Source organism: Oncorhynchus masou, unplaced genomic scaffold, assembly GCF_036934945.1.
Source record: "Oncorhynchus masou masou isolate Uvic2021 unplaced genomic scaffold, UVic_Omas_1.1 unplaced_scaffold_850, whole genome shotgun sequence".
Classification (NCBI taxonomy): Eukaryota; Metazoa; Chordata; class Actinopteri; order Salmoniformes; family Salmonidae; genus Oncorhynchus; species Oncorhynchus masou.
Genome location: NW_027016869.1, coordinates 245,001 through 270,000, shown reverse-complemented (window position 1 = coordinate 270,000; position 25,000 = coordinate 245,001). Strand labels below are relative to the sequence as shown.

Here is a 25,000-nt window from a genome sequence, read left to right as displayed (position 1 = left end):
TACTCTCGCCCTATCTTTCTCCTTCCCTCTCTCCAAGGGAAGTTTCCGGGACAAATAAGAACTTCATAAATGTCAGATGGTAATGTTTGAAGGCTGAAGGGCCTGTAACTATGTCAGGTGTGTCCCTGTATAGCTGGTGTGTAGACAGCAGTGAGGTTTTACCCAGCACCACTAAATCACATTACAGAGAATGTGTTGAGTCAGGGATACTTCGTCAGCTTCTCAACTGCCTTTATATTAAACATAACAACTGAGGTGTGTGTGTGTGTGTGTGTGTGTGTGTGTGTGTGTGTGTGTGTGTGTGTGTGTGTGTGTGTGTGTGTGTGTGTGTGTGTGTGTGTGTGTGTGTGTGTGTGTGTGTGTGTGTGTGTGTGTGTGTGTGTGTGCGTGTGGTTCAAAGAGTTGGAGTAGTGACATCATAGAGAAACAGACATTCTTAACCAGGTTAATGGGTGATGTTGGTCTACAGCCAGGGGCTCGTCCAGGACAGGGCTCGTATTCAACACAAATACATCGATTAGTAAGATAAATGATCTGTAATCGCCGTCAGAGTCCAAGACGTAAACACAAGTCTCCCTGATTACATTTCAAATGAGACCACATTCCAGGCGCTCGTCCAGGACAGCGGGAGGGACGGAAGCGTCATGGTGTCTGTGTGTGTGTGTGTGTGTGTCTTGGAGGCTGAGGTTGGTAATGTTAATTCATGACGCTACCCATCCCTTAAGGGGATAATTGTCATCAGCAACCGCTGAATAGCATAGTGCCTCAGTCAAATAATATTACTAAAAATATTCATATTCATGAAATCACAAGTGCAATATTGCAAAACAAAAAGCTTAGCGTTTTGTTAATCCACCTGTCGTCTCAGATTTTGAAATGATGCTTTACAGCGAAAGCAATCCAAGCGTTTGTGTAAGTTTATCGATCGCATGACAAAACATTAAGTACACTTAGCATCAGGTAGCTTGGTCACGAAATTCAGAAAAGCAATCAAATTAATAATTTACCTTTGATGATCTTCGGATGTTTTCACTCACGAGACTCCCAGTTACACAACAAATGTTCCTTTTGTTCCATAAAGATTATTTTTATATCCAAAATACCTCCGTTTGTTTGGCGCATTATGTTCAGAAGTCCACAGAAAACTCACGACAACCGAGACAAATTCCAAATAATATCAATAATGTCCACAGAAACATGTCAAACGTTTTTTATAATCAATCCTCAGGTTGTTAAAAAAACATATAATTGATAAAATATCAACCGCAAATGTCTTTCACAGTAGGAGAGGGAAAAGCAATACCTATCCAAACTCTTTTGCTCGAGCAAAACTCATATGACCAATTGACGCAATGTTATCGTTCTGGCTCATTTTTCAAAATAAAAGCCTGAAACTATGTCTGAAGACTGTTGACACCTTGAGGAAGCTATAGGAAAATTAATCTGGTTGATATCCCTTTAAATGGAGCAATGGGAGGCTATGGAACATGGAGTTTTCAAAATAGAAGCCACTTCCTGGTTTGATTTATCTCAGGATTTCTGTTATACTCACAGACAATATTTTGACAGTTTTGGAAACTTTAGAGTGTTTTCTATCCTAACCTGTCAATTATATGCATATTCTAGCATCTGGTCCTGAGAAATAGGCCGTTTACTTTGGGAATGTTATTTTTCCAAACATAAAAATAGTGCCCCCTAGCTTCAAGAGGTTATTAATGATCTCCTCAGAGTCATACAGACGGTGGGAAACGCAGGAATGTTGGACCGTCTGAAACTCGAGACTGTTCTGGTCCGAGGAGAACTGAGTCCTGGCGACACCGGCCCAGATGGGTTGCGTCTCTCGTGTACAAAACAGGAGATAGTATTTAGACTTTTTTTTTGACAGGAGGTAGCAGGCTACCTGACGTTTTGTTAATAATGTATCCACATGCTACAGGTTTCACAGATGCAGGGTCAGTTCTATAGAATAAAAATAGCCTTGTAGTGTTGTCATAAACAGTGCAGGGTGAGAGAAGCAGCTGTAGCTACACTTTAACCTCTACTTCTATGTAAGGACACTCGTTTTAATTTCCTGTTTGAGAACATATCCTGTTGGTGAACGGGACCCTGGTGAGGAGGAGAGGAGGGCCAATGGAAAAAGCCCTGAGCACCCTCAAAGAGCTCCCAGCATGCTTAGCATCTAGCCCGCATGCAGGCAAACAAACACACAGACACACACACACACACACAGACACACACAGACACACAGACACATGCACACAGACACACGCACACAGACACACGCACACACACACACACACACACACACACACACACACACACACACACACACACACACACACACACACACACACACACACACACACACACACACACACACACACACACACACACTCTCTCTCTTCTCCTGAACACAGAGGGAGAGTAAATATGCTTGTCACCTTTAAAACGTTCCCCTTTCGTCAGGCTGGGCTGAATAGATCCTTTGTATATCGTTAGCTGGTACTCACTGGCCCTCACAGGGCTTAGTTTGGCTGGTGCAGTCTGGAGGGGAGGGGAGAGGAGGAGGGGAGAGGAGGAGGGGAGAGAGGAGGGGAGGGGAGAGAGGAGGAGGAGAGGGGAGAGAGGGGGATAGAGAGGAGGAGGGGGAGAGAATGAGGTTAGAGGAGGAGAGGAGGGGAGGAGGGGGGGAAGGGGGGGAGAGGAGGAGGAGGGGAGGAGGGGGAGGGGGAGGGGAGAGAGGGGAGGGAGGAGGGGAGAGAGGAGAGGAGAGAGAGGGGATAGAGAGGAGGAGGGGGAGAGAGAATGAGGTTAGAGGAGGGGAGGAGGGGAGAGAGAAGGAGGTGAGAGGAGGGGAGAGGAGGGGGGGGAGGGAGGAGTGTGAAACTTAACCCTGTCCTGTCTGGATGGCTGTAGTTTGTCTTCACCTCTGTCCTACATCAATGCTGCATCATGGAGTGGGGATACTATGTACCAATCTATTTACTGGAGTAAGTGCTGTTTCTAGTGATTATGTTCTAGTAGTTCCTGTTAGATTTACACAGTCTTGTGGTCTATTGATTGATGGGTTTATGACTGTAGGCTTTTGAGTGACTTTAAATCTCCGTGACACCAGTTCATTCACAGTATGAGTATCAACTTGTGTTAGTCAGTCACTCCGTAGTTGGTCAGTAGTGTACAGTCAGTCACTCCGTCAGTAGTGTACAGTCAGTCACTCCGTAGTTGGTCAGTAGTGTACAGTAGTCAGTCACTCCGTAGTTGGTCAGTAGTGTACAGTCAGTCACTCAGTAGTTGGTCAGTAGTGTACAGTCAGTCACTCCGTAGTTGGTCCAGTAGTGTACAGTCAGTCACTCCGTAGGTCAGTAGTGTACAGTCAGTCACTCAGTAGTTGGTCAGTAGTCAGTCAGTCACTCAGTAGTTGGTCAGTAGTGTACAGTCAGTCACTCAGTAGTTGGTCAGTAGTGTACAGTCAGTCACTCAGTAGTTGGTCAGTAGTGTACAGTCAGTCACTCCGTAGTTGGTCAGTAGTGTACAGTCAGTCACTCCGTAGTTGGTCAGTAGTGTACAGTCAGTCACTCCGTAGTTGGTCAGTAGTGTACAGTCAGTCACTCAGTAGTTGGTCAGTAGTGTACAGTCAGTCACTCCGTAGTTGGTCAGTAGTGTACAGTCAGTCACTCCGTAGTTGGTCAGTAGTGTACAGTCAGTCACTCAGTAGTTGGTCAGTAGTGTACAGTCAGTCACTCAGTAGTTGGTCAGTAGTGTACAGTCAGTCACTCAGTAGTTGGTCAGTAGTGTACAGTCAGTCACTCAGTAGTTGGTCAGTAGTGTACAGTCAGTCACTCAGTAGTTGGTCAGTAGTGTACAGTCAGTCACTCAGTAGTTGGACAGTAGTGTACAGTCAGTCACTCAGTAGTTGGTCAGTAGTGTACAGTCAGTCACTCAGTAGTTGGTCAGTAGTGTACAGTCAGTCACTCCGTAGTTGGACAGTAGTGTACAGTCAGTCACTCAGTAGTTGGTCAGTAGTGTACAGTCATCCCACTCTGGGCTGTGAAGTCTTGCCATTTGTGGTTGTCGCCATTGTTCCTGCCTGTCAGGGCAGTGAGAGGAGGAGACCTCTCTAACACAGAGGAACAGGGCAGTGAGAGGAGGAGACCTCTAACACAGAGGAACAGGACAGTGAGAGGAGGAGACCTCTAATACAGAGGAACAGGGCAGTGAGAGGAGGAGACCTCTAACACAGAGGAACAGGACAGTGAGAGGAGGAGACCTCTAACACAGAGGAACAGGACAGTGAGAGGAGGAGACCTCTAACACAGAGGAACAGGACAGTGAGAGGAGGAGACCTCTAACACAGAGGAACAGGACAGTGAGAGGAGGAGACCTCTAACACAGAGGAACAGGACAGTGAGAGGAGGAGACCTCTCTAACACAGAGGAACAGGACAGTGAGAGGAGGAGACCTCTAACACAGAGGAACAGGACAGTGAGAGGAGGAGACCTCTAACACAGAGGAACAGGACAGTGAGAGGAGGAGACCTCTCTAACACAGAGGAACAGGGCAGTGAGAGGAGGAGACCTCTAACACAGAGGAACAGGGCAGTGAGAGGAGGAGACCTCTAACACAGAGGAACAGGACAGTGAGAGGAGGAGACCTCTCTAACAGAGGAACAGGGCAGTGAGAGGAGGAGACCTCTCTAACACAGAGGAACAGGACAGTGAGAGGAGGAGACCTCTAACACAGAGGAACAGGACAGTGAGAGGAGGAGACCTCTAACACAGAGGAACAGGGCAGTGAGAGGAGGAGACCTCTAACACAGAGGAACAGGACAGTGAGAGGAGGAGACCTCTAACACAGAGGAACAGGGCAGTGAGAGGAGGAGACCTCTAACACAGAGGAACAGGACAGTGAGAGGAGGAGACCTCTAATACAGAGGAACAGGGCAGTGAGAGGAGGAGACCTCTAACACAGAGGAACAGGACAGTGAGAGGAGGAGACCTCTAACACAGAGGAACAGGACAGTGAGAGGAGGAGACCTCTAACACAGAGGAACAGGACAGTGAGAGGAGGAGACCTCTCTAACACAGAGGAACAGGACAGTGAGAGGAGGAGACCTCTCTAACACAGAGGAACAGGGCAGTGAGGAGGAGACCTCTAACACAGAGGAACAGGGTAGTGAGAGGAGGAGACCTCTAACACAGAGGAACAGGACAGTGAGAGGAGGAGACCTCTAACACAGAGGAACAGGGCAGTGAGAGGAGGAGACCTCTAACACAGAGGAACAGGACAGTGAGAGGAGGAGACCTCTAACACAGAGGAACAGGGCAGTGAGAGGAGGAGACCTCTAACACAGAGGAACAGGACAGTGAGAGGAGGAGACCTCTAAAACACAGAGGAACAGGACAGTGAGAGGAGGAGACCTCTAACACAGAGGAACAGGGCAGTGAGAGGAGGAGACCTCTAACACAGAGGAACAGGACAGTGAGAGGAGGAGACCTCTCTAACACAGAGGAACAGGACAGTGAGAGGAGGAGACCTCTAACACAGAGGAACAGGACAGTGAGAGGAGGAGACCTCTCTAACACAGAGGAACAGGACAGTGAGAGGAGGAGACCTCTAACACAGAGGAACAGGACAGTGAGAGGAGGAGACCTCTAACAGAGGAACAGGGTAGTGAGAGGAGGAGACCTCTCTAACACAGAGGAACAGGGCAGTGAGAGGTGGAGACCTCTAACAGAGGAACAGGGTAGTGAGAGGAGGAGACCTCTAATACAGAGGAACAGGACAGTGAGAGGAGGAGACCTCTAATACAGAGGAACAGGACAGTGAGAGGAGGAGACCTCTAACACAGAGGAACAGGACAGTGAGAGGAGGAGACCTCTAACACAGAGGAACAGGACAGTGAGAGGAGGAGACCTCTAACACAGAGGAACAGGGCAGTGAGAGGAGGAGACCTCTAACACAGAGGAACAGGACAGTGAGAGGAGGAGACCTCTAACACAGAGGAACAGGGCAGTGAGAGGAGGAGACCTCTAACACAGAGGAACAGGACAGTGAGAGGAGGAGACCTCTAACACAGAGGAACAGGACAGTGAGAGGAGGAGACCTCTAACACAGAGGAACAGGGTAGTGAGAGGAGGAGACCTCTCTAACACAGAGGAACAGGGCAGTGAGAGGTGGAGACCTCTAACAGAGGAACAGGGTAGTGAGAGGAGGAGACCTCTCTAACACAGAGGAACAGGACAGTGAGAGGAGGAGACCTCTCTAACACAGAGGAACAGGGCAGTGAGAGGAGGAGACCTCTAACACAGAGGAACAGGACAGTGAGAGGAGGAGACCTCTAATACAGAGGAACAGGACAGTGAGAGGAGGAGACCTCTAACACAGAGGAACAGGGCAGTGAGAGGAGGAGACCTCTCTAACACAGAGGAACAGGACAGTGAGAGGAGGAGACCTCTCTAACACAGAGGAACAGGACAGTGAGAGGAGGAGACCTCTCTAACACAGAGGAACAGGACAGTGAGAGGAGGAGACCTCTAACAGAGGAACAGGACAGTGAGAGGAGGAGACCTCTCTAATACAGAGGAACAGGGCAGTGAGAGGAGGAGACCTCTCTAACACAGAGGAACAGGACAGTGAGAGGAGGAGACCTCTAACAGAGGAACAGGGCAGTGAGAGGAGGAGACCTCTAACACAGAGGAACAGGACAGTGAGAGGAGGAGACCTCTAACACAGAGGAACAGGGCAGTGAGAGGAGGAGGCCTCTCTAATACAGAGGAACAGGGTAGTGAGAGGAGGAGACCTCTCTAATACAGAGGAACAGGGCAGTGAGAGGAGGAGACCTCTCTAACACAGAGGAACAGGACAGTGAGAGGAGGAGACCTCTAACACAGAGGAACAGGGCAGTGAGAGGAGGAGACCTCTAACATAGAGGAACAGGACAGTGAGAGGAGGAGACCTCTCTAACACAGAGGAACAGGGCAGTGAGAGGAGGAGACCTCTAACACAGAGGAACAGGACAGTGAGAGGAGGAGACCTCTAACACAGAGGAACAGGGCAGTGAGAGGAGGAGACCTCTAACACAGAGGAACAGGGCAGTGAGAGGAGGAGACCTCTAACACAGAGGAACAGGGCAGTGAGAGGAGGAGACCTCTAACACAGAGGAACAGGACAGTGAGAGGAGGAGACCTCTAACACAGAGGAACAGGGCAATGAGAGGAGGAGACCTCTAACACAGAGGAACAGGACAGTGAGAGGAGGAGACCTCTCAAATACAGAGGAACAGGACAGTGAGAGGAGGAGACCTCTCTAACACAGAGGAACAGGACAGTGAGAGGAGGAGACCTCTAACAGAGGAACAGGGCAGTGAGAGGAGGAGACCTCTAACAGAGGAACAGGGCAGTGAGAGGAGGAGACCTCTAACACAGAGGAACAGGGTAGTGAGAGGAGGAGACCTCTAACACAGAGGAACAGGACAGTGAGAGGAGGAGACCTCTAACACAGAGGAACAGGACAGTGAGAGGAGGAGACCTCTAACACAGAGGAACAGGACAGTGAGAGGAGGAGACCTCTAATACAGAGGAACAGGGCAGTGAGAGGTGGAGACCTCTAACAGAGGTGCTTTGAGAGGAGGAGACCTCTAGCAGAGGTGCTTTGAGAGGAGGAGACCTCTAACAGAGGTGCTTTGAGAGGAGGACCTCTAACAGAGGTGCTGAGAGGAGGAGACCTCTAACAGAGGTGCTTTGAGAGGAGGAGACCTCTAACAGAGGTGCTTTGAGAGGAGGAGACCTCTAACAGAGGTGCTTTGAGAGGAGGAGACCTCTAACAGAGGTGCTTTGAGAGGAGGAGACCTCTAACAGAGGTGCAGAGGAGACAGTGCTTTGAGAGGAGGAGACCTCTAACAGAGGTGCTTTGAGAGGAGGAGACCTCTAACACAGAGGAACAGGACAGTGAGAGGAGGAGACCTCTAACAGAGGTGCTTTGAGAGGAGGAGACCTCTAACACAGAGGAACAGGACAGTGAGAGGAGGAGACCTCTAACACAGAGGAACAGGACAGTGAGAGGAGGAGACCTCTAACACAGAGGAACAGGACAGTGAGAGGAGGAGACCTCTAACACAGAGGAACAGGACAGTGAGAGGAGGAGACCTCTAACACAGAGGAACAGGACAGTGAGAGGAGGAGACCTCTAACAGAGGTGCTTTGAGAGGAGGAGACCTCTAACAGAGGAACAGAGGTGTGAGGTGGAGACCTCTAACAGAGGTGCTTTGAGAGGAGGAGACCTCTAACAGAGGTGCTTTGAGAGGAGGAGACCTCTAACAGAGGTGCTTTGAGAGGAGGAGACCTCTAACAGAGGTGCTTTGAGAGGAGGAGACCTCTAACAGAGGTGCTTTGAGAGGAGGAGACCTCTAACAGAGGTGCTTTGAGAGGAGGAGACCTCTAACAGAGGTGCTTTGAGAGAGGGGGAACAGACAAAGGTTAATGAGAGTTTCCTGTCCTCTCTAGTTAGCTAATGTGTCCAGTTACCCCAACACAGAGGAACAGGACAGTAGACAGGTGTGTGTGTGTGTGTGTGTGTGTGTGTGTGTGTGTGTGTGTGTGTGTGTGTGTGTGTGTGTGTGTGTGTGTGTGTTTTAATTGGAAAGAGGAAGTGTGTGTGTGTGTGTGTGTGTGTGTGTGTGTTTAATGTGTGTGTGTGTGTGTGTGTGTGTGTGTGTGTGTGAAAGAGCTGATTTTAATTGGAAAGAGGAAGTGTGTGTGTGTGTGTGTGTGTGTGTGTGTGTGTGTGTGTGTGTGTGTGTGTGTGTGTGTGTGTGTGTGTGTGTGTGATTTCAACATGTCTATATGTATGAGAAAGAGAGAGGAACAGAAACAGAGGAGGGATATTCACTGCACAGCAGCAGGAGAGAGGAGTTGGTTTGTCTACAAAACACTATAATAACCAGCAGGGTCACACGGCAACTCCCTGCCAATCAGAGACAGACTGCTTCCCTGCCAATCAGAGACAGACTGCTTCCCTGCCAATCAGAGACAGACTGCTTCCCTGCCAATCAGAGACAGACTGCTTCCCTGCCAATCAGAGACAGACTGCTTCCCTGCCAATCAGAGACAGACTGCTTCCCTGCCAATCAGAGACAGACTGCTTCCCTGCCCATCAGAGACTGACTGCCTCTCTGCCAATCAGAGACAGACTGCCTCCCTGCCTGAAGAGCAGTGCAGAGAGAGAGAGCGAGAAAGGAGGAGAGGGAGGAGAGAGAGATGTAAGGAGAGTGGTGGTATACTGCATCTTGCTGGAGGGACGCCTCCTCTCTCTCTCTCTCTCTCTCTCTCTCTCTCTCTCTCTCTCTCTCTCTATTGCGTGCAACTTTTCTCTCTCTCTTCCCCCTGCCTTATCTCTCTTCCTCTCCCTCTCTCTTCCTCTTCCTCTCTCTCTCTGTAAGCGTAGTTCTTCCTGTAGTCTGAGAGCCTGAGAGCACTGAGCTCTCTCTCTCTCTCTCTCTCTCTCTCTCTCTCTGTGTGTCTTGAGTTGTGTTCTGACCATGAGGACTCTCCATAGGTTGAAGTTGATGAGTTCCCCCAGCCTCAGTGACCTGGGGAAGAGTGACAAGGCAGCGTTGGAGGAGAGAGGGACACAGCAGAGAAAAGCTGGGGCTAACGCCACCTGGAACAGGTACTGTAGTCGAGACTGTGTGTGTGTGTGTGTGTGTGTGTGTGTGTGTGTGTGTGTGTGTGTGTGTGTGTGTGTGTGTGTGTGTGTGTGTGTGTGTGTGTGTGTGTGTCACCATGCTCAGTGAACAGGAGGTACTGAACTTACTGTCCTGTCCTCTGAGATCTACACAGCTCTGTCTATGTCTCTGTCCTGTCCTCTGAGATCTACACAGCTCTGTCCCTGTCCTGTACTCTGAGATCTACACAGCTCTATCTCTGTCCTGTCCTCTGAGATCTACACAGCTCTGTCCATGTCCCTGTCCTGTCCTCTGAGATCTACACAGCTCTGTCTATGTCCCTGTCCTGTCCTCTGAGATCTACACAGCTCTGTACCTGTCCTGTACTCTGAGATCTACACAGCTCTGTCTATGTCTCTGTCCTGTCCTCTGAGATCTACACAGCTCTGTCCCTGTCCTGTACTCTGAGATCTACACAGCTCTATCTCTGTCCTGTCCTCTGAGATCTACACAGCTCTGTCCATGTCCCTGTCCTGTCCTCTGAGATCTACACAGCTCTGTCTATGTCCCTGTCCTGTCCTCTGAGATCTACACAGCTCTGTACCTGTCCTGTACTCTGAGATCTACACAGCTCTGTCTATGTCTCTGTCCTGTCCTCTGAGATCTACACAGCTCTGTCCCTGTCCTGTACTCTGAGATCTACACAGCTCTATCTCTGTCCTGTCCTCTGAGATCTACACAGCTCTGTCCATGTCCCTGTCCTGTCCTCTGAGATCTACACAGCTCTATCTATGTCCCTGTCCTGTCCTCTGAGATCTACACAGCTCTGTCCCTGTCCTGTACTCTGAGATCTACACAGCTCTGTCCCTGTCCTGTCCTCTGAGATCTACACAGCTCTGTCTATGTCCCTGTCCTGTACTCTGAGATCTACACAGCTCTGTCTAAGTCCCTGTCCTGTCCTCTGAGATCTACACAGCTCTGTCTATGTCCCTGTCCTGTCCTCTGAGATCTACACAGCTCTGTCTATGTCCCTGTCCTCTGAGATCTACACATCTCTGTCTATGTCCCTGTCCTGTCCTCTGAGATCTACACAGCTCTGTCTATGTCCCTGTCCTGTCCTCTGAGATTTACACAGCTCTGTCTATGTCCCACTCCTGTACTCTGAGATCTACACAGCTCTGTCTATGTCATTGTCCTGTACTCTGAGATCTACACAGCTCTGTCTATGTCCCAGTCCTGTACTCTGAGATCTACACAGCTCTGTCTATGTCCCTGTCCTGTACTCTGGGATCTACACAGCTCTGTCTATGTCCCTGTTCTCTAAGATCTACACAGCTCTGTCTATGTCCCACTCCTGTACTCTGAGATCTACACAGCTCTGTCTATGTCCCTGTCCTGTACTCTGGGATCTACACATCTCTCTCTGGGATTTCCTTGAGAATGTCACACTGAATAAGCATTACTGCCATTACTATTCCTCGTCTCATGAAGCCGCTTCCCAAATCAGAAAGGTCATTCATTCCTCAGTGACTTACAGACTGTGTTGCAGACCTGGATCAGTGTGCTACGTGATGACCTCTATATAACTGAGCAGAGAACTCTGAATAACTAACAAGACTTCTACTTGTCACGTCAGATATACTAGCACGCTTACAGCACTCTTACAGTACATTTACAGCACGTTTACAACACGCTTACAGCACTCTTACAGTACATTTACAGCACGTTTACAGCACGCTTACAGTACATTTACAGCACGCTTACAGCACTCTTACAGTACATTTACAGCACGTTTACAGCACGTTTACAGAACGTTTACAGCACGCTTACAGCACTCTTACAGTACATTTACAGCACGTTTACAGCACGTTCACAGCACGCTTACAGCACTCTTACAGTACATTTACAGCACGTTTACAGCACGTTTACAGCACATTTACAGCACGTTTACAGCACGCTTACAGCACTCTTACAGTACATTTACAGCACGTTTACAGCACGTTTACAGCACTCTTACAGTACATTTACAGCACGTTTACAGCACGCTTACAGCACTCTTACAGTACATTTACAGCACGTTTACAGCACGTTTACAGCACGTTTACAGCACGCTTACAGCACTCTTACAGTACATTTACAGCACGTTTACAGCACGTTTACAGCACGCTTACAGCACTCTTACAGTACATTTACAGCACATTTACAGCACGTTTACAGAACGTTTACAGCACGCTTACAGCACTCTTACAGTACATTTACAGCACGTTTACAGCACGCTTACAGCACGCTTACAGCACTCTTACAGTACATGTAGAGGCTATGTAGATGGATGGATGGATGGATGGAAGGCTATGTAGATAGATGGATGGAGAGATGGATGGATGGATGGATGGCAATGTAGATGGATGGATGGATGGATGGCTATGTGGATGATGGATGGCTGTGTGGATGGATAGATGGATGGCTGTGTGGATGGATGGATGGATGGATGGCTGTGTTTATGGATGGATGGCTGTGTGGATGGATGGATGGATGGATGGATGGCTGTGTTTATGGATGGATGGCTAGATGGATGATGGATGGCTGTGTGGATGGATAGATGGCTGGGTGGATGGATGGATGGCTAGATGGATGATGGATGGCTGTGTGAATGGATGGATGACTGTGTGGATGGATGGATGGATGAATGGATGGATGGCTGTGGGTATGTGAAACTACTGTGTGAGTGATAATTGGACTGTACGTTCTGATCATCTCTCTATTGTTTGTTTGTTTGCTGCAGCTGCTTTCTCCCCTGCTGTACTCTAACACTGTCTCCCGTTGTGTGTGTGTGTGTGTGTGTGTGTGTGTGTGTGTGTGTGTGTGTGTGTGTGTGTGTGTGTGTGTGTGTGTGTGTGTGTGTGTGTGTGTGTGTTCCTGCAGCATCCACAATGCTGTGATAGCTGTGTTCCAGAGGAAAGACCTGGGAGAGAATGACCTCTACATCCTCAATGAGGGAGTCAGGTGACATACTGTATAACCTCTGACCTCTACACTTCTATTGCTCTCTGTCTCTCTCTCTCTCTCTCTCTCTCTCTCTGTTTTTCTCTTTTTTTCTCTCTCTCTGTTTCTCTCTCTCTCTGTTACTCTCTCTCTCTGTTTCTCTCTCTCTCTCTCTCTGTTTCTGTTTCTCTCTCTGTTTCTGTTTCTCTCTCTCTCTCTCTGTTTCACTCTCTCTCTCTCTCTGTTTCTCTCTCTGTCTCTGTTTCTCTCTCTCTCTGTTTCTCTCTCTGTTTCTGTCTCTCTCTCTCTCTCTGTGTTTCTCTCTCTCTGTTTCTCTCTCTGTTGCTCTCTGTTTCTCTCTCTCTGTTTCAATTCAATTTCAATTTAATTCAATTTAAGGGGCTTTATTGGCATGGGAAACATGTGTTAACATTGCCAAAGCAAATAAGGTAAACAATAAAAATTAACAGTAAACATCACACATACAGAAGTTTCAAAACAATAAAGACATTACAAATGTCATATTATATATATATATACAGTGTTTTTACAATGTACAAATGGTAAAGGACACAAGATAAAATAAATAAGCATAGATATGGGTTGTATTTACAATGGTGTTTGTTCCTCACTGGTTGCCCTTTTCTCGTGGCAACAGGTCACAAATCTTGCTGCTCTGATGGCACACTGTGGAATTTCACCCAGTAGATATGGGAGTTTTTCAAAATTGGATTTGTTTTCGAATTCTTTGTGGATCTGTGTAATCTGAGGGAAATATGTCTCTCTAATATGGTCATACATTGGGCAGGAGGTTAGGAAGTGCAGCTCAGTTTCCACCTCATGTTGTGGGCAGTGAGCACATAGCCTGTCTTCTCTTGAGAGCCATGTCTGCCTACGGCGGCCTTTCTCAATAGCAAGGCTATGCTCGCTGAGTCTGTACATAGTCAAAGCTTTCCTTAATTTTGGGTCAGTCACAGTGGTCAGGTATTCTGCCACTGTGTACTCTCTGTGTAGGGCCAAATAGCATTCTAGTTTGCTCTGTTTTTTTGTTAATTCTTTCCAATGTGTCAAGTAATTATCTTTTTGTTTTCTCATGATTTGGTTGGGTCTAATTGTGCTGCTGTCATGGGGCTCTGTAGGGTGTGTTTGTGAACAGAGCCCCAGGACCAGCTTGCTTAGGGGACTCTTCTCCAGGTTCATCTCTCTGTAGGTGATGGCTTTGTTGTGGAAGGTTTGGGAATCGCTTCCTTTTAGGTGGTTATAGAATTTAACAGCTCTTTTCTGGATTTTGATAATTAGTGGGTATCGGCCTAATTCTGCTCTGCATGCATTATTTGGTGTTCTACGTTGTACACAGAGGATATTTTTGCAGAATTCTGCGTGCAGAGTCTCAATTTGGTGTTTGTCCCATTTTGTAAAGTCTTGGTTGGTGAGCGGACCCCAGACCTCACAACCATAAAGGGCAATGGGCTCTATGACTGATTCAAGTATTTTTAGCCAAATCCTAATTGGTATGTTGAAATTTATGTTCCTTTTGATGGCATAGAATGCCCTTCTTGCCTTGTCTCTCAGATCGTTCACAGCTTTGTGGAAGTTGTTTCTCTCTCTGTTTCTCTCTCTCTCTGTTTCTCTCTCTCTCTGTTTCTCTCTCTCTCTGTTTCTCTCTCTCTCTGTTTCTCTCTCTCTCTGTTGCTCTCTCTGTTGCTCTCTCTGTTTCTCTCTCTCTGTTTCTCTCTCTCTGTTTCTCTCTCTGTTTCTCTCTCTCTCTGTTTCTCTCTCTGTTTCTGTCTCTCTCTCTCGGTTTCTCTCTCTCTCTGTCTCTCTCTCTGTTTCTCTCTCTGTTTCTCTCTCTCTCTGTTTCTGTATCTCTCTGTTTCTGTCCCTCTCTCTCTGTCTCTCTCTGTTTCTCTCTCTCTGTTTCTCTCTCTCTCTGTTTCTCTCTCTCTCTGTTTCTCTCTCTCTGTTTCTCTCTCTCTCTGTTTCTCTCTCTGTTTCTCTCTCTCTGTCTCTCTCTCTCTCTGTTTCTCTCTCTCTGTCTCTCTCTCTCTCTGTTTCTCTCTCTCTCTGTTTCTCTCTCTCTCCGTTTCTCTCTCTCTCTGTTTCTCTCTCTGTTTCTCTCTCTCTCTGTTTCTCTCTCTGTTTCTCTCTCTGTTTCTCTCTCTGTTTCTCTCTTTGTTTCTCTCTCTGCCTCTGCCAGTCACACACTTTCTCATCTCTCCTCACAACTCTAATAACCACAGTTGTAAGAATGACCCTGCTGTTCGTAAAACAACACAGTAGACAGAGTTTCACCTGTTTCACCTTCCTGGTAAACACAGTAGAAATGACCAGAAAGTGAGATCTGTGAAGAGCAATATTGAATAGCGTATTTCAAATGGTTTGACTTGGTGGTGGTGCTAGCTAGTGTTATCTTTCTATATCCATGAGCAGCTCTTTGTACATCAGGCTCAGAGGATTCATTTTAACGGGCCAAAGCATTCTGCCTGGTTTTAACTGTGGTTTGAGGTTGAAGGTGTAAATGTGAGAATGTGTTGCCAGAGTGGAATAGAAACACGATATACCTGTTATACAGTCATACACCCACTCCCCACATACGCACACAATAACACGGCAAACCCACAAACACAAATGGCTGGTGTTCATAGAACCTGCGTAGTGTTTCAGTGCTCAGTAGAATTGCCACTCAGTGACATGTAGTGGGCCATTTTTCACCACTTAGAACATGTTCCTAATGGTTGAATCGTTGAGTAAAATGTTGACACATTCACACACAACTCTGTGCTTGAAGAAGTCAAGTTGGTAAGACTGCAGGATAAGATGCAAATTGGGGTTTCTGCCTCTCTCTCTTTCTCCCTCTCTTTCTCTCTCTTTCTCTCTCTCTCGTTCTCTCTCTCTCTCTCTCTCTCTCTCTCTCTCTCTCTCTCTCATACTCTCGTTCTCTCTCGCTCTCTCTCTCTCTCTCGTTCTCTCTCATACTCTCGTTCTCTCTCTCTCTCTCTCGTTCTCTCTCTGTCTCTGTGTCTCTCTCTCTCATACTCTCGTTCTCTCTCTCTCTCTCTCGTTCTCTCTCTCTCTCTCTCGTTCTCTCTCTCTCTCTCTCTCTCTCTCTCTCTCTCTCTTCCCCCCATACAGTGCATTCGGGGTATTATCCAGAAGCCTTGAATTCTTCCAGACTTTGTTACATTACAGCCTTATTCTAAAATGGATTAAATAAACATTAGCCCATAATGACAAAAGCGAAAACAGGTTTGTAGAAATGTTTGCAAATGTATTAAAAATAAAAAAACGATACCAAATGTATTTACATAAGTATTCAGACCCTTTGCTATGAGACTTGAAATTGAGCTCAGGTGCATCCTGTTCCCATTGATCTTCCTTGAGATGTTTCTACAACTTGATTGGAGTCCACCTGTGGTAAATTCAATTGATTGGACATGATTTGGAAAGACACACACCTGTCTATATAAGGTCTCACAGATGTCAAAACCAAGCCATGAGGTTGACGGAATTGTCCATAGAGTTCAGAGACAGGATTGTGTCGAGGCACAGATCTGGGGAAGGGTACCAATAGACATGTTCAAACATACAGCCAAGCGTCAGACAGGCACGTAAGCAAGCAGGCAAGTAAGCACACACACACACACCTTCACATTCACTCTGATGCGCGTGTAAGGGGTTGTTCCTTGCATTAGACAGAGCCCAGGGTTATGGTTGGACTTCAGACTATAATGCCATGATGTTGTCAATTCGCCATAGTCTTATTACACATGACTCTCTGCTTCAACATGATGAGACTGTTTCCATCGCATGGCTTATTTCTCATCAGGCCCAATCCTGTGTGTGTGTGTGTGTGTGTGTGTGTGTGTGTGTGTGTGTGTGTGTGTGTGTGTGTGTGTGTGTGTGTGTGTTACATTTCTGAATGTAGTGTTTGTATTGGACACCACAATCTACAGACTCAATACAACGTGATGGCTTGGGGACATGTGGTCAGCCCCGCCGATTACTGGAGTAGAAATGATTCAACTCAACAACAACAGACATTCTACTGTTTCCAGGATACGTACCACAGTGCTACAGTACTTAGACAGGCTTGTAATGGTGTGGACACAGCTCTCTCGTTTCCTGAATCTGGAGCTACCTGACAAAACACAGTAACACACACAGCCTGCTGTTTGACAGGTAGAACAAAGGGCAGCTTGGGGACATGACTCTATACGCTGTCTTCCAGTCAGCTGAGTCACTAGGCTGTTGGACATGACTCTATACGCTGTCTTCCAGTCAGCTGAGTCACTATGCTGTTGGACATGACTCTATACCCTATCTTCCAGTCAGCTGAGTCACTAGGCTGTTGGACATGACTCTATACGCTGTCTTCCAGTCAGCTGAGTCACTAAGCTGTTGGACATGACTCTATACGCTGTCTTCCAGTCAGCTGAGTCACTAGGCTGTTGGACATGACTCTATACCCTGTCTTCCAGTCAGCTGAGTCACTAGGCTGTTGGACATGACTCTATACCCTGTCTTCCAGTCAGCTGAGTCACTAGGCTGTTGGACATGACTCTATACCCTGTCTTCCAGTCAGCTGAGTCACTAGGCTGTTGGACATGACTCTATACCCTGTCTTCCAGTCAGCTGAGTAACTAGGCTGTTGGACATGACTCTATACCCTGTCTTCCAGTCAGCTGAGTCACTAGGCTGTTGGACATGACTCTATACGCTGTCTTCCAGTCAGCTGAGTAACTAGGCTGTTGGACATGACTCTATACCCTGTCTTCCAGTCAGCTGAGAAACTCTGTCAGTCCGTTGCTGCTGTACAAGACATGATGGGTCATTTCCTGTGTGGTTATGATGACCCCTGTGAATTTCTCGTTCCGGGATGTGAAAAAGGAAGCACCTGTCTTCCTCTCCAGTCTACCACAGGACAGCGGTGTAAAGTACCTAAGTAAAAAATACTTGAAAGTACTACTTACGTCATTGTTGAGGTATCTGCACTTCACTATTTATATTTATGACAACTTTTACTTCACTACATTCCTAAAGCAAATAATGTACTTTTTACTCCATACATTTTCCCTGCCACCCAAAGTACTCGTTACATTTTTAATGCTTAGCAGGACAGGAACATGGTCCAATTTACACACTTATCAAGAGAACATCCCTGTTCATCCCTACTGCCTCTGATCTGATGGACTCAATAAACACACATGCCTCATTTGTAAATGATGTCTGAGTTTTGGAGTGTGCCTCTGGCTATCCGTACATTTAAAATAATAATAATTATGGTGCTGTCTGGTTTGCTTAATATCAGGGATTTGAAATGATTTATACTTTTACTTTTGAAGCTTAAGTATATTTTAGCAAATACATTTACTTTTGATAAAAAACAAATACTTGTAGACTTTTACTCATGTTTTTATATTATTTAACCTTTATTTAACTAGGCAAGTCAGTTAAGAACAAATTCTTATTTTCAATGACGGCCTAGGAACAGTGGGTTTAACTCCCTGTTCAGGGGCAGAATGACAGATTTGTACCTTGTGAGCTCGGGGGTTTGAACTTGCAACCTTCCGGTTACTAGTCCAACTCTCTAACCACTAGGCTACCCTGCCGCCCCACTAGGCTGCCCTGCCGCCCCACTAGGCTACCCTGCCGCCCCACTAGGCTGCCCTGCCGCCCCACTAGGCTACCCTGCCGCCCCACTAGGCTACCCTGCCGCCCCACTAGGCTACCCTGCCGCCCCACTAGGCTACCCTGCCGCCCCACTAGGCTACCCTGCCGCCCCACTAGGCTACCCTGCCGCCCCCCCACTAGGCTACCCTGCCGCCCCACTAGGCTACCCTGCCGCCCCACTAGGCTACCCTGCCGCCCCACTAGGCTACCCTGCCGCCCCACTAGGCTACCCTGCCGCCCCACTAGGCTACCCTGCCGCCCCACTGGCTACCCTGCCGCCCCACTAGGCTACCCTGCCGCCCCACTAGGCTACCCTGCCGCCCCACTAGGCTACCCTGCCGCCCCACTAGGCTACCCTGCCGCCCCACTAGGCTACCCTGCCGCCCCACTAGGCTACCCTGCCGCCCCACTAGGCTGCCCTGCCGCCCCACTAGGCTGCCCTGCCGCCCCCACTAGGCTACCCTGCCGCCCCACTAGGCTACCCTGCCGCCCCACTAGGCTACCCTGCCGCCCCACTAGGCTGCCCTGCCGCCCCACTAGGCTGCCCTGCCGCCCCACTAGGCTGCCCTGCCGCCCCACTAGGCTACCCTGCCGCCCCACTGGCTACCCTGCCGCCCCACTAGGCTGCCCTGCCGCCCCACTAGGCTACCCTGCCGCCCCACTAGGCTACCCTGCCGCCCCACTAGGCTACCCTGCCGCCCCACTAGGCTACCCTGCCGCCCCACTAGGCTACCCTGCCGCCCCACTAGGCTACCCTGCCGCCCCACTAGGCTGCCCTGCCGCCCCACTAGGCTACCCTGCCGCCCCACTAGGCTACCCTGCCGCCCCACTAGGCTACCCTGCCGCCCCACTAGGCTACCCTGCCGCCCCACTAGGCTGCCCTGCCGCCCCACTAGGCTACCCTGCCGCCCCACTAGGCTGCCCTGCCGCCCCACTAGGCTGCCCTGCCGCCCCACTAGGCTACCCTGCCGCCCCTGGGTGAAGTTCACTTTTACTTGAGTCATTTTCTATTAAGGTATCGTCACCTTTACTCCAGGATGATAATTAGGTGCTTTTCCCACCACTGCCACAGGACCTGTTTAGGAATCTACACTGTACAAAACATTAAGAACACTTTCCTAATATTGCATTGCACTCCCTTTTTGCCCTCAGAACAGCATTCAATTCATTGTGGCGTGGACTCTACAAGGTGTGGAAAGCGTTCCACAGGGAGGCTGACTCATGTTGACTCCAATGCTTCCCACAGCTGTGTCACTAGAAACTGAAGGAGCGTGACTCAAACCGGTGCTCCTGGCACCTACTACCAGACCCCCTTCAAAGGCACTTCAACCTTTTGTCTTGCCCATTCACCCTCCGAATGACACACACAGTCCATGTCTCAAGGCTTAAAACTCCTTCTTTAACCTGTCTCCTCCCCTCCATCTACACGGATTGAAGTGGATTTAACAGGTGACATCAATAAGGGATCATATCTTTCACCTGGATTCACCTGGTCAGTCTGTTCTGGAAAGAGCAGATGTTCTTAATGTTTTGTAAACTCAGTGTGTAGATATGCCTTGGCTTTGACCAATACCTCCTCCATTTCCCAAACTTTTAATAAGTTGGGTACCACACAGTGTTCATAGAGCAAGTAAGGTGTTGGTGTTGTCGCTGGGCTGAGCGAGTGGGCTTAGGGGTTGGAAAGGGCACAGAGGAGTGACGTGGTGGTGGCATGAGGGTGGGAAGGGTGAGGGAAGAGAGGCAGTGAGAAGGGTGAGGAAAGAGAGAGAGGCAGTGAGAAGGGTGAGGAAAGAGAGAGAGGCAGTGAGAAGGGTGAGGGAAGAGAGAGAGGCAGTGAGAAGGGTGAGGGAAGAGAGAGAGGCAGTGAGAAGGGTGAGGAAAGAGAGAGAGGCAGTGAGAAGGGTGAGGAAAGAGAGAGAGGCAGTGAGAAGGGTGAGGGAAGAGAGAGGCAGTGAGAAGGGTGAGGAAAGAGAGAGAGGCAGTGAGAAGGGTGAGGAAATAGAGAGAGGCAGTGAGAAGGGTGAGGAAATAGAGAGAGGCAGTGAGAAGGGTGAGGAAATAGAGAGAGGCAGTGAGAAGGGTGAGGGAAGAGAGAGAGGCAGTGAGAAGGGTGAGGAAATAGAGAGAGGCAGTGAGAAGGGTGAGGAAATAGAGAGAGGCAGTGAGAAGGGTGAGGAAATAGAGAGAGGCAGTGAGAAGGGTGAGGAAATAGAGAGAGGCAGTGAGAAGGGTGAGGGAAGTGAGAAGGGTGAGGGAAGAGAGAGAGGCAGTGAGAAGGGTGAGGGAAGAGAGGCAGTGAGGGAAGAGAGAGAGGCAGTGAGAAGGGTGAGGGAAGAGAGAGAGGCAGTGAGAAGGGTGAGGAAAGAGAGAGAGGCAGTGAGAAGGGTGAGGAAAGAGAGAGAGGCAGTGAGAAGGGTGAGGAAAGAGAGAGAGGCAGTGAGACGGGTGAGGAAGGTGTTGAAAGAGAAGGAGAACAATGTGGCATAGTGTGTCTCGCCTCTACTTCTGTGTCCACCCAGTTCAGAATGTTAATCTGCTGTTTTCTTCTAGGCAACTACTGAAGACGGAGCTGGGCTCTTTCTTCACTGAATACCTCCAGGTAAGGGACTGTCTCTCTGCACCTCAGCACTGATATTAACGTTACTCTGATATTACTAACATTACTCTGGTATTAACATTACTCTGGTATTAACATTACTCTGGTATTAACATTACTCTGATATTAACATTACTCTGGTATTAACATTACTCTGATATTAACATTACTCTGATGTTACTAACATTACTCTGGTATTAACATTACTCTGGTATTAACATTACTCTGATATTAACATTACTCTGATGTTACTAACATTACTCTGGTATTAACATTACTCTGGTATTAACATTACTCTGATATTAACATTACTTTGATATTACTAACATTACAGCATTACTCTGATGTTACTAACATTACTCTGGTATTAACATTACTCTGATATTACCAACATTACTCTGATATTACTAACATTACTCTGGTATTAACATTACTCTGGTATTAACATTACTCTGATATTAACATTACTCTGGTATTAACATTACTCTGGTATTAACATTACGCCGGTTACGAACATTACTCTGATATTACTAACATTACTCTGATATTAGCATTACTCTGATATTACTAACATTACTCTGATATTAACATTACTCTGATATTACTAACATTACTCTGATAGTACTAACATTACTCTGATATTAACATTACTCTGATATTGCTAACATTACTCTGATAGTAACATTACTCTGATATTGACATTACTCTATTACTAACATTACTCTGATATTACTAACATTACTCTGATAGTACTAACATTACTCTGATATTAGAATTACTCTGATATTACTAACATTACTCTGATATTACTAACATTACTCTGATATTAGCATTACTCTGATATTACTAACACTACTCTGATATTACTAACATTACTCTGATATTAGCATTACTCTGATATTACTAACATTACTCTGATATTAGCATTACTCTGATATTACTAACATTACTCTGATATTGGCATTACTCTGATATTACTAACATTACTCTGATATTAGCATTACTCTGATATTAACATTACTCTGATATTACTAACATTACTCTGATATTACTAGCATTACTCTGATATTACTAACATTACTCTGATATTAGCATTACTCTGATATTACTAACGTTACTCTGATATTAACATTACTCTGATATTACTAACATTACTCTGATAGTAACATTACTCTGTTACTAACATGACTCTGATAATAACATTACTCTGATATTAACATTACTCTATTACTAACATTACTCTGATAGTACTAACATTACTCTGATATTAGCATTACTCTGATATTACTAACATTACTCTGATATTACTAACATTACTCTGATAGTAACATTACTCTGATGTTACTAACATTACTCTGATATTAACATTACTCTGATATTAGCATTACTCTGATATTACTAACATTACTCTGATATTACTAACATTACTCTGATATTACTAACATTACTCTGATATTAACATTACTCTGATATTACTAACATTACTCTGATGTTACTAACATTACTCTGATATTAACATTACTCTGATATTACATTACTCTGATGTTACTAACATTACTCTGATATTACTAACATTCCTCTGGTGTTACTAGCATTACTCTGATATTACTAACATTACTCTGATATTACTAACATTACTCTGATATTACTAACATTACTCGGATGTTACTAGCATTACTCTGATATTACTAACATTACTCTGATATTACTAACATTGCTCTGATATTACTAACATTACTCTGATATTAACATTACTCTGATATTAACATTACTCTGATATTAACATTACTCTGATATTGCTAACATTACTCTGATAGTAGCATTACTCTGATATTAACATTACTCTGATGTTACTAACATTACTCTGATATCACTAACATTACTCTGTTATTAACATTACTCTGCTATTAACATTACTATGATATTAACATTACTCTGATAGTAACATTACTCTGATGTTACTAACATTACTCTGATATTAACATTACTATATTACTAACATCACTCTGATATTACTAGCATTACTCTGACATTAACATTACTCTGATATTAACATTACTCTGATGTTACTAGCATTACTCTGATATTACTAACATTGCTATGATATTAACATTACTCTGATGTTACTAGCATTACTCTGATATTACTAACATTACTCTGATATTAACATTACTCTGATGTTACTAGCATTACTCTGATATTACTAACATTACTCTGATAGTACTAACATTACTCTGATATTAACATTACTCTGATATTAACAACATTACTCTGATATTAACACCATTACTCTGGTATTACTGACATTACTCTGGTATTACTGACATTACTCTGATGTTAACATTACGCTGATGTTAACATTACTCTGATAGTGACATTACTCTGATATTAACATTGCTCTGATATTACTAACATTACTCTGATAGTAACATTACTCTGATAGTACCAACATTACTCTGATAGTAACAGCATTACTCTGATATTAACATTACTCTGATATTACTAACATTACTCTGATAGTAACATTACTCTGATAGTACCAACATTACTCTGATAGTAACAGCATTACTCTGATTTTAACATTACTCTGATATTAACATTACTTTGATATTACTAACATTACTCTTAATATATTTTTAAAAGTTCTGGTCGTAGAATGTGAATCCTTGTTTTCTTTCCTCTGCAGAATCAGCTGCTGACAAAGGGAATGGTGATACTGAGGGACAAAATGCGTTTCTATGAAGGTATGAATCATATTACTTACTAATACAATAAAGATGTAGTACTGTTTGAAGTACTGTCGTAGTACTGTCATAGTACTGCTTGAAGTACTTTTGTAGTACTGTTTGAAGTACTGTCGTAGTACTGTTTGAAGTACTGTCGTAGTACTGTTCGAAGTACTGTCGTAGTACTGTTTGAAGTACTGTCGCAGTACTGTTTGAAGTACTGTCGTAGCATTGCTTGAAGTACTGTCGTAGTACTGTTTGAAGTACTGTCGTAGCATTGCTTGAAGTACTGTTGTAGTACTGTTTGAAGTACTGTCATAGCATTGCTTGAAGTACTGTCACAGTACTGTTTGAAGTACTGTCATAGCATTGCTTGAAGTACTGTCGTAGTACTGTTTGAAGTACTGTCGTAGCATTGCTTGAAGTACTGTCGTAGTACTGTTTGAAGTACTGTCGTAGCATTGCTTGAAGTACTGTCGTAGTACTGTTTGAAGTACTGTCGTAGCATTGCTTGAAGTACTGTTGTAGTACTGTTTGAAGTACTGTCATAGCATTGCTTGAAGTACTGTCACAGTACTGTGTTTGAAGTACTGGTTGGTCATAATGTAGCCTATTGTGTCCCATTATCGTCTCTGTTGAGGTATTGTCAAGTGGTGAAGATGCTCAAACCACCTGACCCTGACATCAAGTACACAGCTTATTTCTGCTGAAGTGCTATTGTCATGGCGACCAGACAGGAAGTGTTACTAACGTCACAGACCTCAGACCACAACCAGATGGGAGATTTGACATTGTTGTGAAGAAGTTGAACCAGGCCTCGTCCCTCACCCTCCTATCCTTCCTCCCTCCCTTTACTGCCTCTTTTCGGTTCCTCGTCTGGTGTCAGTCAGCTTCTTACAATAGAACCCTTTCAAAATGACTTGTCCTCTTCAGATGGTTGAACCCAGTAGCCCTCTGCTCCAGCCGTGACCCAGCCGTCCCCACCCCCGTGACCCAGCCGTCCCCTGCCACCGTGACCCAGCTGTCCCCACCCCCGTGACCCAGCTGTCCCCACCCCCGTGACCCAGCCGTCCCCACCCCCGTGACCCAGCTGTCCCCACCCCCGTGACCCAGCAGCCCACACCACTGTGCCATTTGGCAGCACTGCTCAGAAACAGCTAACTGATAACTAAATCTCTCTCCGGATTCCCTCTGCCACAAGCAGGTCTCAGATCTCAGTGTGTGAGGGAGGGGGTGTTGATGTGTGAGGGAGGGGGTGTTGATGTGTGAGGGAGGGGGTGTTGATGTGTGAGGGAGGGGGTGTTGATGTGTGAGGGAGGGGGTGTTGATGTGTGAGAGGGGGGTGTTGATGTGTGAGGGAGGGGG

General features: G+C 46.3%; 1 protein-coding gene across 1 annotated transcript in view; it reads left to right on the top strand.

Annotated features, from left to right (window-relative positions):
- Positions 1–9,552: 9,552 nt before the first annotated feature.
- The window catches only part of LOC135539289 (proline-rich protein 5-like), a 50,796-nt gene continuing 35,348 nt past the window's right edge, over positions 9,553–25,000 (top strand). Inside the window, 4 exon segments of the mRNA XM_064965116.1 lie at positions 9,553–9,666; positions 12,584–12,664; positions 20,864–20,912; positions 23,596–23,653. Coding sequence (XP_064821188.1) covers positions 9,563–9,666; positions 12,584–12,664; positions 20,864–20,912; positions 23,596–23,653 — 292 coding nt within the window. The 5' untranslated portion in view covers positions 9,553–9,562.